The sequence below is a fragment of the Castor canadensis genome, chromosome 8, assembly GCF_047511655.1.
Source record: "Castor canadensis chromosome 8, mCasCan1.hap1v2, whole genome shotgun sequence".
Taxonomy (NCBI): domain Eukaryota; kingdom Metazoa; phylum Chordata; class Mammalia; order Rodentia; family Castoridae; genus Castor; species Castor canadensis.
This window is the reverse complement of record NC_133393.1, coordinates 158,942,303-158,957,927: the sequence shown is the minus strand read 5'-3', so window position 1 is coordinate 158,957,927 and position 15,625 is coordinate 158,942,303. Positions and strand designations below refer to the sequence as shown.

At 43.3% G+C, this 15,625-nt stretch overlaps 1 protein-coding gene across 11 annotated transcripts in view; it reads left to right on the top strand.

Annotated features, from left to right (window-relative positions):
* The window catches only part of Rabl2b (RAB, member of RAS oncogene family like 2B), a 15,937-nt gene extending 581 nt beyond the window's left edge, over nt 1-15,356 (top strand). For 2 of the 11 annotated variants that reach the window (XM_074084797.1, XM_020174125.2), the window contains exons 2-9: nt 1,062-1,215; nt 9,132-9,161; nt 10,227-10,306; nt 11,027-11,106; nt 13,387-13,498; nt 13,805-13,902; nt 14,187-14,270; nt 14,424-15,355. In XM_074084797.1, the coding sequence (XP_073940898.1) occupies nt 1,109-1,215; nt 9,132-9,161; nt 10,227-10,306; nt 11,027-11,106; nt 13,387-13,498; nt 13,805-13,902; nt 14,187-14,270; nt 14,424-14,513 (681 nt within the window). In that variant the 5' untranslated portion in view covers nt 1,062-1,108 and the 3' untranslated portion in view covers nt 14,514-15,355. Of the gene's footprint in view, nt 1-425; nt 662-1,061; nt 1,216-9,131; nt 9,271-10,226; nt 10,307-11,026; nt 11,107-13,386; nt 13,499-13,804; nt 13,903-14,186; nt 14,271-14,423 lie in introns of those variants that run through there. The other 9 variants (XM_074084798.1, XM_074084796.1, XM_074084795.1 and 6 more) reach the window with 9 other exon arrangements.
* The last annotated feature ends 269 nt before the right edge of the window (nt 15,357-15,625 follow it).

Genomic DNA, 15,625 nt, shown 5'->3' with positions numbered 1-15,625 from the left:
GCCCGTTGGGCATTTTCCGCCCCTGACCGGTGTGCCCACTTCTGTCATAGCCCTTACCGCAGCAGATTGCCTGCCACTACTGTGTCTCATACCATTTGAACTCAGTGCAAGGTCCACTCGTGATGTGTGTTCGGTGAGGGCAGGTTCCCACTGCTAGGTCATCATCAAAGTATCATTTCTGTACCTAGCCAGCTCAGAACTTGGACTATGGGACAGTCTTGAGAATGTTTGCAGAGTCATATTTGGGTGTGAGAAGACCGAAACAGGCTAGAGATGATGTTACACATAGTGTTGGAACTGAGTGCTGGTGATATCTTGTACAGATGGGAATCTGAGGAGCAGCTTTTGTGGTAGGCAGAAAAAAAGTATTGTTTGTGTTTAACACAGGAGATTAAGGCCTGTGTGCCTTAATCTCTTACTTACAGGCCTAGTGGACAGCTGTATATTTGAGTCTGGCAATGAGGGAAGCAATCTCAATGTACGTACAATTTGACATCAACATTTAGGAGATGCTTGAAACTACCAGTGGTTAAAAAATATTCTCTGCAGAAGAGGTTTGTGGAATACCGATGTGGAAGGAGGCAGAGGCAGCTGCTGGTTGATGAAGAAAGGAAGATGAAGAGGAGGTAGGAGGCATGAGGGCAGATTGTTAGGAATACGGGTGAGACATCTTTATGTAATTGTGTCATTCAGTGATGAGAACTGAGGCTGTTTTTGCCAGTGTCTCACACTTACCACGTGACATGGGCAGTATTTTTTGTTGCTGTTGTAGAAGTGAGCAGAGTGGGAAGTGTGGTCTGACCTGTAAATAGGGAGATGACATAGGAGAATCTTGTGGAAACAAGGTTACAGCCTTGAGGCTCTGCATGTGGTAGTGAATGGAGAAGGATGTGTGTGATGAGCAACACATTAGCTCCTGTCTAGGTGAAAGAAGAAATACATTTGATTGATTTTTTTTTTTTGTGGGACTGGAGTTTGAACTCAGGGCTTTGTGCTTTTTTAAAACATTTGGTTGAGGGAACTTCTCATCTCTAATAGCAGCCTCTTGTCAACTTTCCCAGACAGTGACAAGACCCTTGGCTGGACCCTTGTCTACAGCCAGGAGCCAATGGCAGAGAACAAAACAAAACCCTATGAGCTGGACCAAGAGAAATACGATGCCGATGACAATGTGAAGATCATCTGTCTGGGGGACAGCGCAGTGGGCAAGTCCAAGTATGTTGGGGGTTAGGGAAGAAACTGGCAAGAATGGGTCTGGCTTGTTAGAAAAGTCCTCCAGAGGCACAGAAGAGTGTGGCTTCTATAGGCTGGTGAGGGAGGAGTCTTGGCTGGAGCCCAGGGGACAAGGGAATCACATCAACAATTGTGTGTGTTGGGGCAGGGGGAAGGGAGGAATCTTGTAAGACTGAAGAATTGGAGCATCCTAACAGAAGGTGCAGAGTAGGTCACCTTGGAAACTACTGGAATAGTACAGAGTAAGGAGGTAAGAAGTGGGATATTCCTGTATGTGGCATGTGAGCTGAGGGATTATAGGGGTGGGTCTATGGAAATGGAGTGAGGAAAGTGACAGGTTGAATAAAGGTAGTTAAAGGTGCTTTCTTAGAGGGACTCACTGAGATTGAGAATTGTGAATAGCAATGACAATTGACTGTAATGGTTGTAAAGATGAGCTTATTCTTCTTCTTTCATTGCCTACCTGCCAGGTATAGAACTCTCTACCTGGAGAGGTAAAATGAGGTTCTGCAGTGCCAACAGCTAGTCCCCATAAGGCAACCTACTTTTTTTCTGGAGTGGTGAGGGTGCCCACCCATTTCTGCCTTCATGGGGTTAGGGTAAAGTTGCTCCTGCTTCACTGACTGGTTTAATCTTATCTCCTAGGAACCCCCAGGCCACCACACTTTCTACGTTAGACTGTGAATAGTGGGGCTTTGCTGGTTTTAGACCATCTCATGAACTCACATTCTCTTCCCCACCCCTCACTAACGCACTAAAGCTCTACATTAATATTTTACAGTTGCTTTTACCTCCTCATCAGCATCCTTCACAATAAAAGTAAGGACAGGGGTTAGAGTTTGGGAAAGTTACCCATAAATAACTGCTCCTTTTTTCCCACTGGAGTCCAAAACCAACATAGAGAATAGGAGTGGCAGGCAGATAGGAAGCATGTTGTTGGCTTAATAGAACTTTTGGAGAATATAATCTATACTAAGAAGCAAGGGACCTGCCTGCTAAGTAAGGGTCAATTCCAACCCCCAGGGTCAACTCCAGTTTCATTTAAAGTGATAACAAAAAATAGGCATAAGTCGTTAACAGGACATCAAAGATTACTGCATCGCTGGCCTCTACGACACTTAGAAGAAAAGTTAGTCCCCATCCCCTAGAAAAACCACAAACATTCCAGAGACAGAGACCATAGGGGAAACAGTGGATCTGAAGGAAGATGGCCAAGCGAGAAAACTTTGGCTCCACTTCACTGGAACTCTAGAATTCTGTGAATCTAAACTCAGTTGGGAGAGAACGCTTATCAAGAGCCATTAGCACCTGGGTGCATCCATATGGAGAGCATCTATCTCTGCCCAACCTCAGTTCTGGAGAAATGTGGCTGTGCTGCCTTCTTGCAGTTGAGGAATTTACATTAATGGGAAGCCCAATCACCAGGCCTTCTGATGAAGGTGGGTTTTTTTTAACTCTTGCAGAACATTCATGCCTGTTGATCCATATGAGCACCCCAGGCTTCCATTGAGGGTGGGTACCAATTCCCACCCCCATTAGCAGGCATCCTCAGACCTGGGCACTGCCTACTATAGAGGCTTTTCCCTCACTCCTTGCATGTGACAGCATCCTGCATTGGATTCTGTTGACAGATGTCCTAACAATGTTTGAGCCAACCAATTTTTTGTCTGATTGTCCTTCCTGGACCCTTTTAATGGACGTTCACTGCCCAAATGCTGAGTGCTATCAGGATCAGACCCTGCTTCAGACAAATAAGAACCTTCCCTTTGTCCCCACTTATAACCACGCCACCTGCCTTAATAAACTCATCAGATACATGATTTGCAAATATTTTCTCCTATTCTGTAGATTGTCATCACTTTCTTGGGTGACAGACGTTTTTAATTTTGCCAGACGCCAGTGGCTCACACCGGTAATCCTAGCTACTTGGGAGGCTGAGATCTGTAGGATCATGGTTCCAGGCCAGCCCAGGCAAATAGTTCATGAGACACCACCCCCATCTCCAAAATAACCACAGCAGAATGGACTATAGGTGTGGCTCAAGTGATAGAGTACCTGTTTTGCAAGTGTGAAGCCCTGAGTTCAAACCTCAGTCCCACCATAAAAAAAAAAAATAACTTTAATTTTGATATCCAATTAATCTGAGTCTCTGATTTCTTGTGCTTTTCATGTCATATTTAAAAGATCATTCCAAAACTCAGGTCATGAAGATTTTTCCCCCTATATTTTCCCCCAAGAGTTTAATAGTTTTAGGTCTTTAAGTCTTTGATCTGTTTTAGTTAATTTTTATGTGGTGTGAGGTAAAGGTTCAGCTTCATTAATTTGCATGTTGATACCCAGTTTTCTGAGTTCTGTTTATTGAAGAGACTGTCCTTTCCCATACTGATCTTTGCATCCTATTCAAAAATCAGAGTGACAGAACGGCTCAAGTGGACCTGCCTAGCAAGCTGTATTATGTGAGGTCTTATTCTGATCTCTTTATTCCATTTCTGTATGTCCATTCTGATGCCAATTCTATACTGGTTTGATTATAGTAGCTCCACAGTACGTTTTTAGCAGTCCTTCAACTTCATTCTTCTTTTTCAAGATTGTTTTGACTACTTGGGAGCTCTTGAAATTCTTTATGAATTTTGGGATGTGTTTTTCTATTTCCAGTGGGATTTTGAAAGAGATTGCTTTGCGTGGTATTCTCTACCTAACAATATTTGGTCCTCAAATTCATGGATAAAGATATTTTTCCATTTGCTTAGGTCTTACCTAATTTCTTTCTACAAAATTTTGTAGTTTTTAGTATTAAAAGTCTTATGCTTCATTGGTTTCATTTATTCCTAAGTAATTTTTTATGCAACTGTAGAAGGAACTATATTTTTTATATTGTTCATTGCCACTGTATAGAAACACAACCAATTTCTCTCTGTCTCTCTCTCTTGCTCTTTTTTTTTTTTTTTTTTTTCCGGTACTGGGGATTGAACTCATGAACTCAGGGCATTGCACCTACTAGGCAGATGCTCTGCCAGCCACACCTCCAGTCCTGGGTTGATCAGTTTTCTTAAATTGAACCACCCTGTATTCCAAGGAAAAATCTCCTTTGGCATATAATCTTTTTAATATGCTACTGAATTTGAGTTGAATATTTTATTGTGTTGAAGATTTTTACTTCTGTATTCATGAGGGATATTATCCTGTATTTTTCTTTCCCTATAGTGTCATTGGCTTCGGATTAGGTTATCACTAGCCTTATAGAAGGACTTATGAAGTATTTCCTCCCCGTTATGTTTTTGGAAGTGTTCAAGGAGGATTTTTACAGATTGTTAAATGGTTGATAGAATTAACCAGTGAAGCCAGGTTTGATGGTATATGCTTGTAATCCCAGGTACTCGGGAGGCAGAGATCAGGAGGATTGTGGTACAAGGCCGGTCCAGGTGAAAAAGTTAGCAAGGCTCCTGTCTCAACAAAAAAAATAAAAGCTGAGCATGATGACTCACAACTGTAATCCCATGTGGAAAGTGTAGGACCATCCAAGGCCAGGGCAAAGGCAAAACCTTAAGTGAAAAATAAACTAAATCAAAAAGACTGCAGGCATGGCTCACGTAGTACAAGGCCCTGAGTTCAAACCCCAGTACTGCCAAAAAGAAAAGAAAAAAAAATAACCATTGAAGCTAGCCAGTCCTGGGCTTTATTTTTTGGGAGATTTTTGAATACTGATTTAGTGTCCTTACTGGTTATGGATCTCTTCAGGTTTTCTGTTCCTTGATTCTGTTGGCAGTTTGTGTGTTTCTAGGACTTTGTCCATTTCTCTAGGGTATCCCATTTTTTGGCATACATAGTAGTCTCTTAAAACCCTTTTTACGTCTGTAAAATTGATGCTTATGTCTCCAGGTTCATTTCTGATTTTGACCTTTTATGTCATTCCTCTTTTTTCCTAGTTAGTCTAGCTAGAGAATCGTCAATTTTATTGATCTTTTCAAAGAACCATCTTTTGGTTCCATTAATTTTTTTCTGTTGGTTTACTATTCTCTTATTTAGTTCCACTCCAATCTGACTTTTACTATTTTGTTTCTTCTGCTAGCTCTGGGTTTAATTTGCTCTTCTTTGTCTAGTACACTAAACTGTGCAGGCAGTTTAAAACAACTTTGTAGATTTGAAATCTCCATTTTTAATGTATTTATTCACAGCTATATAGTATTTTCCTCTTAGCACTTCTGCTTTATCCCATAAGTCTTGGAGTGTTGTATTTACATTTTCATTCATCTCAAGGTATTTTCTCATTTCCCTATAATTTCATCTTAATTCCTTGCTTGTTAAAGCATATGTTGTTTAATTTCTGCATGTTTATACATTTTCCACTTGTTCCTGTTACTTATTTCCAATTTTATTTCATGGTCATTGAAAAAGATACTTTGAACCAGGCATTGGCACGCATCTGTTGTTGTAGCTACTTGGGAATCTATGGTGGGAGAATCACTTGAGGTCAGGAGTTCAAGACCAACCTGAGCAACACAAAGAGAGGGAAGGAGAGAGAAGGGAAGAGGACAGAAGAGGACAGGAGAGGAAGGGAGGGAAGAAAAGAAGAGAAAGAAAAAAAAACCCAAGTACAGGGGTTCACTCCTGTAACCCTACCTATTCAGGAGGCAGATGTCAGGAAGAATGCATTTTTAGGCCACACTGGGATGGAGGGTGGGGAGTGTAGCAAGATCCCATCTCATCCAATAGCTGGGCATGGTGGTACATGTCTTCTCAGCTATACAGGAAGCATAAATAGAAGAGTGGTCCAGGTCTGCCTGGGCAAAAAATGAGACTCTATCCCAAAAATTAAAAAAAGCAAAAAAGGCTGGTAGCATGGCTCAAGTGATAGAGCACCTGTCTAGCAAGCACTAGGCCCTAAGTTCAAACAACAGTACTGTTAAAAAAAAAAAAAAAAAAAAAAAAAAAGACATACTTCATATAATCTGAATCTTTTATATTTATTAAGACTTGTTTTGTGAACTAACATATAGTCTGGCCTAAAAATGTTTCATATTACTTAATTGTAATTATTGATTCGTTAGGGCTTAAGTCTGCCATTTTAACTTTGGTTTTTCTTTTTCATTGGCGGGAGGGTTCTGCCTTCCTGTGCGTTACTTAAGCATTTTGATTTCAGTTTTGACTTACCTATAGTGTTGTTGAGTGTATCTCTTTGTATTGGCTCTTGTAGTAGCTGTTCTAGGTAGTATATTATATATCTATATTCAGTCAACTAATGTTGACAATATTGTCTATTGTTGACACCAATTCAAGTATAGACACTTAATATTTCCTCTTCATAATTGAGAACTCCATCAGACAGTATTACAATTTTTGCTTTAAACATGAAAATTAATTTGAAATTTTTAAAAGGGAGAAGACTTTCTATGGAAATTTTCTAGTATTTTTTCTGACCTTCTTTCTTCTTTTCTGATATTCCAAGACTCCTTTTATCATTTTCTGTCCAGAACTTCCTTTAACCATTCTTTAGGATAGTGTGCTGGAAACAATTTCTCTTTATTTTCCTTCATGTGAAAAAAAAAAAAAATCTAGAATTCTCCTCCAGTCTCAGAATTTTCACTGGATTTAGGATTGTGGGCTAAAAGTTCTTGTGAGTTCTCATGTGTACCACTTCCTATGACTGCATGGTTTCTGAGAAGGAATTCTTTGTCATTGGTTGATTTCTTTTTTTCCCCTGTAAGTACAGATTTCTCCCCACTATAGGAGTGGTTCTTGTATAGGATAGGTTGTTGTTTTCCTTTGTCTTTAGCATTTACATGATGACTATGCTGTCTTGGTATACATTTCTTTAGGTTTATCTTGTTTGACTTTTGCTCAGCTTCTTGACTCTAGGATTACATCTTCTCTATAATTTTAGGAAGGTTTTTTGGCATTTTTTTTCTTCTACTTTTCAGCATGATCCTCTTTTTCCTTTTCTTCTGGGATTTCAGTGACAAAAATGTCATCTTTTAGATCTACAGATCCCTGAGGCTGTGTTCATTTCTTTTCACTTTGTTTTCTCGCTGCTGTCCATAATGGGGGATTTTGTTGTTGTTGTTGTATTGTAAAATTCAGTGATTGTTTCCTCTCTGCTCTTTACTCTGCCTTGAGCCATCCAGTGGATGGATGCTATATTTCGGTTGCTATGTTTTCCAAATATTCTCAAGTTTCCATTAGGTAATTTATAACTTCTATTTATGTGCTGAAAATACTCTGTTGAAATTTTGTATTTCTTTGCTGAGACTGTCTAAATTTTCATTTGTTTCTGGCACATCCATAATTGCTCATTAAAGCATTTTTATGGCATGGGCTCTTAAAGCTTAGTCAGATAATTGTAGTATCTGTATCATCTCAGTGTTGGTAAATATTGCTTTTCTTTTTCTTATTTAGTTTTACATCTTCCTGGTTCTGGGTGTGACAAAGGATTTTCTGTCAAAACTTGTATATTTGGGTATCCTGCTAGACGCCACTGGTCTTATTTAAACGTTGTGTTGTAGCCAGCTTATTCTTGTGGCACAGCTTCAACAGAAGCAGCGTCCCCCACCATCATTGCCACTGGGGGCTTCATACCATCTCAGCTGCCACTGGCGGGGGGGCTGCCATTGCCATCTAATAGGGTCCCACCTAGCTAGAGAATGGACGTGGAACTGTACTCAAATTAACTTTATCCTGGCCGCACCCTTGCCTATTCCAGTACCTGTTAGTATTTTGGTGGCCCTTTTTTCTGTGCCTGTTGTTATTTCCAGGCTGCCTGCTTCTTCACCTCCAAATCTGGGGTATACAGAACACAAAAGGAAACCAGGGCACATACCATTGGATCGTCCTTGAGCCCCTTTGGCCTAGTCTGTCTGCCTTCTCTTCGTCTAGCACCTAAGTTATTTATAAGTGGGTTTTGGGTTGTTTTTGGGGGGAGGGGTAGTAGTTTTTGGTTTTCTCTTTTGTTTTGGTTTTGTTTGTTTGAGACAGGGTCTCACAACATAGCCCAGGCTGACCTCAAACTTACAGTCCTCTTGCTTCAGGCTCCCAAGTACCGGGATTATAGGCACATACCCAGTTTCTAAGTAGCAATATGTTTGATTATCTTTCATTTGTAAAACATAGTGCTGTTAAATTTTGGTTTGGGCTTTTTATTTCTATCTTACATGCATTATGGTCAGAGAATATGATCTTGATCTTTCTGGGGAAGGTGTTTGGGATTTTTTGTTTTTTGAGATTTACCATATGGTCTAATTGGTGGCCAATAAAAGATGTAATAGCCAGAAAAAAATTCAGAGATGTCCTTGACTGCAGGGATATGTGTTAAATTTAGCTTACTATGTTTACATTCATGTGTTCAAATACCAACCGAGCACCCCTGCACCTTTGCACGGCTCTAGAAATTGGGGATATAACAATAACTATGGATTCAAAAATCTCTGGTGCACATTCCATTCTGATTGAGAGATAGTAAAGCAAAATACCCAGTATTTCATTTGATGTTAGGTTCAGGGCAAAGAGGGATAAAGTGTACAAGATGGGTAGAACGACTTAAATAGAGTCATCAGACCTGAACTCACTGCTCAGGTGACATTTGAGAAAAGCCCTAAGGATATGCAGAAATGGCTTTTGGGTGGAGGGTGCAGCCTTCCTGGCCTCAGTCTCCCCATGCATAAAATAGGGATGATTATATGTACAGCAGTGTGCTAAGGTGGAAATAATGGATGTGAGAGCAATAAATGGGCAGGTCTGTGTACTCAGTGACTTGAGTGGTTTTGCTTTGAGGAGTTGGTAATGATAATTCCCGGATTTCAGGCCTGACCTAGAAATTGTGTGACAGGAAGTGATAAAGTAGGGACAGGGATAAGAAAGAGATAGGGATGCCGCCTGACATTCCACTTTGCACATTCCCCTTACAGACTCATGGAGAGGTTTCTCATGGATGGATTGTATCCTTCAAGGTTTGAAAGGCCCCTCGTTCCTGTGGCTCTTCCCACCCTTGTGCATCTCAACCTTCCACCCAGCCCTTTGCAGCAGAAGCCCAGGAAAGAGTGATGGGTAATGAACACATGGGTTTCCTTCACACTGGCTTCTCACTGTTCGACCTACACAACATCACACAATCAGTGCTGTCTATGCTGCAGCTTACTAAAATTTTGGTTTCATTTACATTACGAAGGTAGGAAGAATGGCAGATAGCACTTAGTCTGGATCAAATACCTGGATTCAAACCCTGCTTACCTCTAATGTTGGGCCCCCTAATATTTAAAACGTCTGTGATATGAACGAACTTTGTAAATTATGAGGTGCAAGCTTCTCCCCCCTATGAATTATCACACTGGTTTGGAGTAAGGCCTTCCAGATAACTGGGAACTTTTCAAAAAGCTTCCCAGGTGGATCCACTGAGAACTGCAAGTGAGAAGAATCCTGGAGCCTGTTGCTCCCAACCCTGCCTCCACAAAGCTGATGTCAGCCACCCTGGGATCTGGGTATAGTTTGCTCTACTTTGTACCAAACAGTTCTGTATTGTTTTGGCATTTCTGGTTAAACCATCCAGCACCATTCAGCTTCACAAGGTGCTGTTCCCAGGTTTTCTGTTAGGGTTTGACATACAGGCAAACTTCAGTTTATAAACTTCAGTTTATAAACAGCTTGTCATGGGAACTTCTTTTCCATGGAACAGTCGTGTTGCTTCCTGGAGTTGGTGTTCCCTTTTTAGCCTACAAGAGCTCTGTCCATGAAGGCGTTGAGGCATTCACAGTTGTATTTTCCAATTTTATGACACTCTTTCTGTAAAATCCTATTCCATGTTTACCTCAGACTTAGATGTCCAGAACACATTCCCAGCCCCTGCTGCCCTCACCTTCCAAGGAGTGAGGCTGAATTCATTCAATGTAAATCTAACTCCAAAAAGAAAAGGAGGGAGAGGACATATTCTATCACACAAACACTCCCCTCCCTACTCTTTTCTTTTGTCCCCTTTTATTCACCTTTACTCCTTAACCTGTGTGCAGCCAGCCACAGCAACTGTCCACATATGCCCTGACTCTGTATAAGCACACGGCCACAGTGGACGGCAAGACCATCCTTGTGGGTGAGCAGCACAGGCTCAGGCCATGCTGAGCCTCAAATGGGAGGAAGTGGGAGAAGAGGGAAGGTGAGAGGAGGTCTGCAGGAAAAGTTAAAGGAGGGAGGTAAATGGGGAACCAGGGAGGGTAGTACGAAGAATGCAGGGGCATGTAGCCTCTGATGGCACCAGGGCCAGGACTAGTATGCAGGATAGGGTTCAGAAAGCAGATGTTGGGAGGCTGTACCTGCCAGAAAGAAGAGCGCAGAGACCTTTGACAAGGCAATAGATTTCCTTGTTTCAAGGGTTCTTACGCAGCCAGTATAAAGAAATAGCAGATGTGCCCTGAACATTATCTCTCATTCAGTGCTTGACCTTCCATAAGGTCACAACCTCCTCCTTGGCCAGACCACACATCCTGCCTATCTACCATTTGTGTCACTGCACATGGAAATGTAGGCCTTACAGGGCCCTGCATCTTGAGTGTGGGGAAGAGAGACACCTACCTTCCCTCTCTTGGGACTTCCTGTCTGCATTGTCCTTCCTCCTGGCCATTGGCACTGTGTCCTGGGGACACATGTGGAGCTGCACAGTGTCCATTCCTTCCCTTGCTCCCCACATGTGCTATGCTTTGTACCACATGTGTGTCATGTTTCTGCAGAGAGCTGCACACAGAAATGTTTGGGGCATGTGGGTCTCTCTGCCCTCTAGCCCCATCAGGAAGTCAGAGCTATGTTCATGTTGCAGACTTTTGGGATACAGCAGGCCAGGAACGGTTCCAGAGCATGCACGCCTCCTACTACCACAAGGCCCATGCCTGCATCATGGTACGAGACCAGCTGGGAGGTAGACAAAGACACTGCGTAATTCTGACCTGAGGGGTGAGGGGATGAGGGTTTCAACGGTCCTGGGCCCTCCTATCAAAGCTGGGTACTGTGGGAGTTCAAGGCCACCCAGGATGCTTCAAATCACATGTGTTCCCCAGAGATTCTAAGTGAAAATATGCCAGATGAGCTGTCCTCAGATGGGGACAGGTAAAGGAAAGGAACAACAAGCTCAGGGCTCCAAGAGCAGATATAGTGCTCAAGAGGCAAACATGGCTAAGACAGGGCTATAGCCCTTCCCTGATGGAGCACACTCCCCAACAGAAGCTCCCAGGGCCTGGAGCTTCCTAGGGACTTTTTCCTCTGACCAGCCCTCACCTCCCTCCCAGCCTGTCACTGTGCTCTATACTGCAGTCATCAGGGTTCCACTCAGTGGCCAGGGGTAGTAAGCTCCATAGGAGCACCTAAAATGCAGTGTAGAAAGAGCTAAGAAGGGGCTGTAGGAACCTGTGACCCAGGAGATCCTACCCATAAGTTCCCTGTTTGTTTCTGAGGCCACCACTCTTAGATACTGAGAGGAATGTATTTTTCTTTGGGTACACTTATAAAACATTTTCATGAATATCAACCATCTAACACATGAGTTAATACACTGCTTTGGCTTTTTTCATTCTTTCTTTTTTGGTACTGGGGAGTGAACCCAGGGCCTGTGCAAGCTAAGCACATGCTGCACATACTCCACTGCTGAACTGCACCCCAGACCAATAACTGGTTTCCTGAAACTAGCAATTGTCACCAAGTAAAAACCTCAGTCACTCAAACATCTTAGAATATCATTCAACGTCTTGCTCACACAGAATCCAAAACTTAGTGGCACAAAACAACCATTTTCTACTGGGTCAGGAATCCATAATGTTTGGGGTCTCAACTGAGAAAACCTCGAGGCTGCATACCAGCCACCTCCACACATACTGGCTGGACCAACAGGTACTGCATCATGCATCTCTCCAAGTACTTTGTCAGTGTGAGCTGATGTGGGCCTGCACACAGAATGGCAGCTAGATCTCAAGACTGAGCAATCAAAGAAAACCAGGTAGAGGTTGTATTGCCTCGTGGCCTAGCTCTGGAAGTCACATGATCCCACTCTGGCTGTAGTCACAAAGGGTGACTACACATCTCTGGTGGGCACATGGAGTGGATAAGTTGCCACCATTAATGGTATATAAGTCTGCCTTGTCACTCAGTAGTATTTGACGCCACTCACCCTTCCAGTCCTACCTCCACTGTAGTGATTGCCTGCACTGTGCATGCCTTGCCCTCACCCTGAATGGGATGTCATCTCATCAATAAGGAGCAGCAGCAGAAAGGATACAGAAGGAGCTGCTGGTCTATTCTCACTACACCTGTGCTCTTCCTTCACACCCATTCACTGGAAACAGTGCCCATTGTTCAGACCCTGCTTAGATACCACTATCTCCATGCAGCCTTCTCTGATGTTTATTAGAGTTTCTTTCTCTCTCTTTTTTTTTTTTTCCAGTAACTGGAGTTTGAACTCAGAGCCTCCACCTTGAGTCACTCCACCAGCCCTTTTTTGTGATGGGTTTTTTTTCGAGATAGGGTCTCTCGCAGAACTATTTGCCCAGGTTGGCTTCGAACCACGATCCTTCTGATCTCTGCCTCCTGAGAAGTTAGAATTACAGGCGTGAGCCACCAGCACCCGACTTAGAGCTTCTCTTTCTTGTGTGCACCATGGACTCTGACCACTTGTGGCACATGGACCGCCTGTGATTTGTGTGTACAGTCTGCCCACGGGGGCGTGCCAGGTGGTAGACACCACAGTGAGGACAGCAGGGATTCTTCCCTCCTGAGATAAAGGAAGGGACTCGTCACCCGGCTCCTTCACAATCCCTTAAGCCCTTGAGAATTTCCAAATTTGTAATACTAATATTAAGCTTACTAAACAAAAGAGGGTATGAGGTAAAGTAAATTGGCAGTGAAGTGCCAGAAGTATGACCCTTGGGAGCAGGAAGGTCAGCCTTGGCCATTTATTTTAGTTTCGGTCCTACTGTATTTGGTATTTGAGCTCACATCTCTTTTCTACCTGGGAATGACCGCCTCCCTGTGATGCATGTCCATTGGTTCCTCTCAGGCCCTTTCTGGCTACAGTGCTGGTCTGAGTTCCCATCCTGTGGCACATACTCACACTCACCTGCTTGGTGATATGAGTCACATAGAAATGGAATACACAAACAACACACCTAAGCTGTCTTCTGCCCTTTGCAGGTGTTTGATGTACAGAGAAAAGTCACCTATAAGAACCTGGGTACCTGGTATGCAGAGCTTCGGGAGTTCAGGCCGGAGATCCCATGCATCGTGGTAGCCAATAAAATCGATGGTGGGGCCATCCCTGCACCTGGGTGATAGAGATTCCTGGGGACCCACCACATTTCCTCCTTTCCTGGGGTGGGCAGCCTTCAGTGATTTATCCTGCCCAAGCTACTCCCCTTCCTGGTAGAGATGCCAGCTGAGCCAACCTGTCTATGCCAAGACATAGATCTCTGTTAACTGAACACTCTTGAGAGTGCATTCCCTGATTGTGATGGTACGTGCCCTAATTTTTGGCACAGGACCCCCAATAACCATCCAAACCCCTTCTCCCTTTCCCTGAATACATAGGTCAATGCCTTGCTTCTCTCTGCAGCAGACATGCAGGTGACTCAGAAAAGCTTCAATTTTGCCAAGAAGTTCTCCCTGCCCATGTACTTTGTTTCAGCTGCCAATGGTACCAACGTTGTGAAGGTAATGGTAAACTTCAGAGGCAGCTGGAGAGGTGGGGCATAGGTGCTGAAGTCTCAGGGAGGCTGTGAATGGAAGTGATGAGGACGGGGGCAGTGAGCAGGCAGTGGCAGGGACAGAAAAGGGTAGTGGGCCTGTACTTGTTAAGGAAAAAGTCCATTGACTGTGCATGGGTTCAGGTTGATGGGGAGGTGAATTGAAGGTGAGCTTGTCAGTTTTGGGGGTGGGGTCCAGGACCCTCTGCCCACTGCCACACTTTGTTTCTACCATCTCTTCCTCACCTTCAGCTCTTCAATGATGCAATTCGATTAGCTGTGTCTTACAAACAGAATTCCCAGGACTTCATGGATGAGGTTTTGCAGGAGCTAGAGGTAGGTCAGGCCCAGTTTCCAGGGCCTCTTCCCCAGAGATGTGGAACATAATCCAATATAATGGCATTTGCCTGCCTTTGCCACCCCTAAATGTATCAGAGGTACAGTTGGGCAAATGCCAAGGCCAGTCCTCACTTGTGATCTTGTTTACAGAACTTCAAGTTGGAGCAGAAAGAGGAGGATGAACCAGACCAAGAGCAGTGTGGCAGGATTGAGAGCCCATCTCCAGCCTCACATGGCTGACTTGGGGACGTGGAGGGAGCCTTTTGGAATACCCCTCAGCTCTGAATGGAGAACCTCTCCAGACCAACCCTGCTCAGCCTCTTGCAAACCCACCATCTGGTGGTGCAGGATGAGGTCAGCACCAGCACACTAGACAGGCATAAGATCCCACTAACCTCCTTGCAGCAGGATTAAGGATCAGTGTCTTTCACACCTTCCCACCCCAACCCCCAGCTGCACAGCAGAGAATCAGGGAACACACTTTTGTATCTCTTTAGTAAATGGACACTTAGGTGTTTGAGTTGTTTTCCTCCCAAAACTGACCTCAGGGACTATTAGTTGTATTCCTGCCAAGAGAGTGATTGTTAATCCCTGATTAACCCATTACCCCCTGCAGAATCTAGAGGCCTTTGTCCTTTTTTCCCCTTGAGTCTCCCAGCGAACTTTTTAAACAATGTTTTTAAACATACAACTTTTCTTGAGCACCTACTATTTCAGGAGCTCTTAAGGCCAAGGTGACAGGAAGAGGTTTCCATTACAGTTAACTAAAAACAGGTGACAGGTTTAGCTGTATCTGGTCATACACAGACACTACTTTTAAACATCAGGTCATACAGTTGTGCTGCAAGGAATACCCTTTTGGATTACAAGAAGTCCGCTTTCTGAACAGCTTCTTTTAAAGCCTCCCCAACAGCATAGAAGCTTTACTCCATTTTAGTAGAATGAGTTGGATACTATGCCTCATAGTAGCCAAGGACTGTTCAGGAAGAGCTGTCCTGCTGCCTTTCCTACCCTGCCCAGTACCTGAGACTTGCTAGTATGCTTTTATGATCATCTTGAGCATCGTTTGCATTGTTTTCATTGTTTTCTCTTTTTTACAATAAATATTGACTTATATAAACATTGAGTATGTCTGTGCTTTGTGTCAGAGGTGCACTGAGAAAAAGACAGATCATCAACCACATTAATGACAAAAGATTGCCTTGATCTGCCACAGACTAAGTTAACTCCTGACTGACTATAGGAGACCATTTTAGTAGAATTTAGTGTTTTAAGAAGAACAAGTACTGATAGTGGGAGCTCAAGAACAAACATGTTTTCCCTTTAAATAAGTGATACTCACATACTCACTT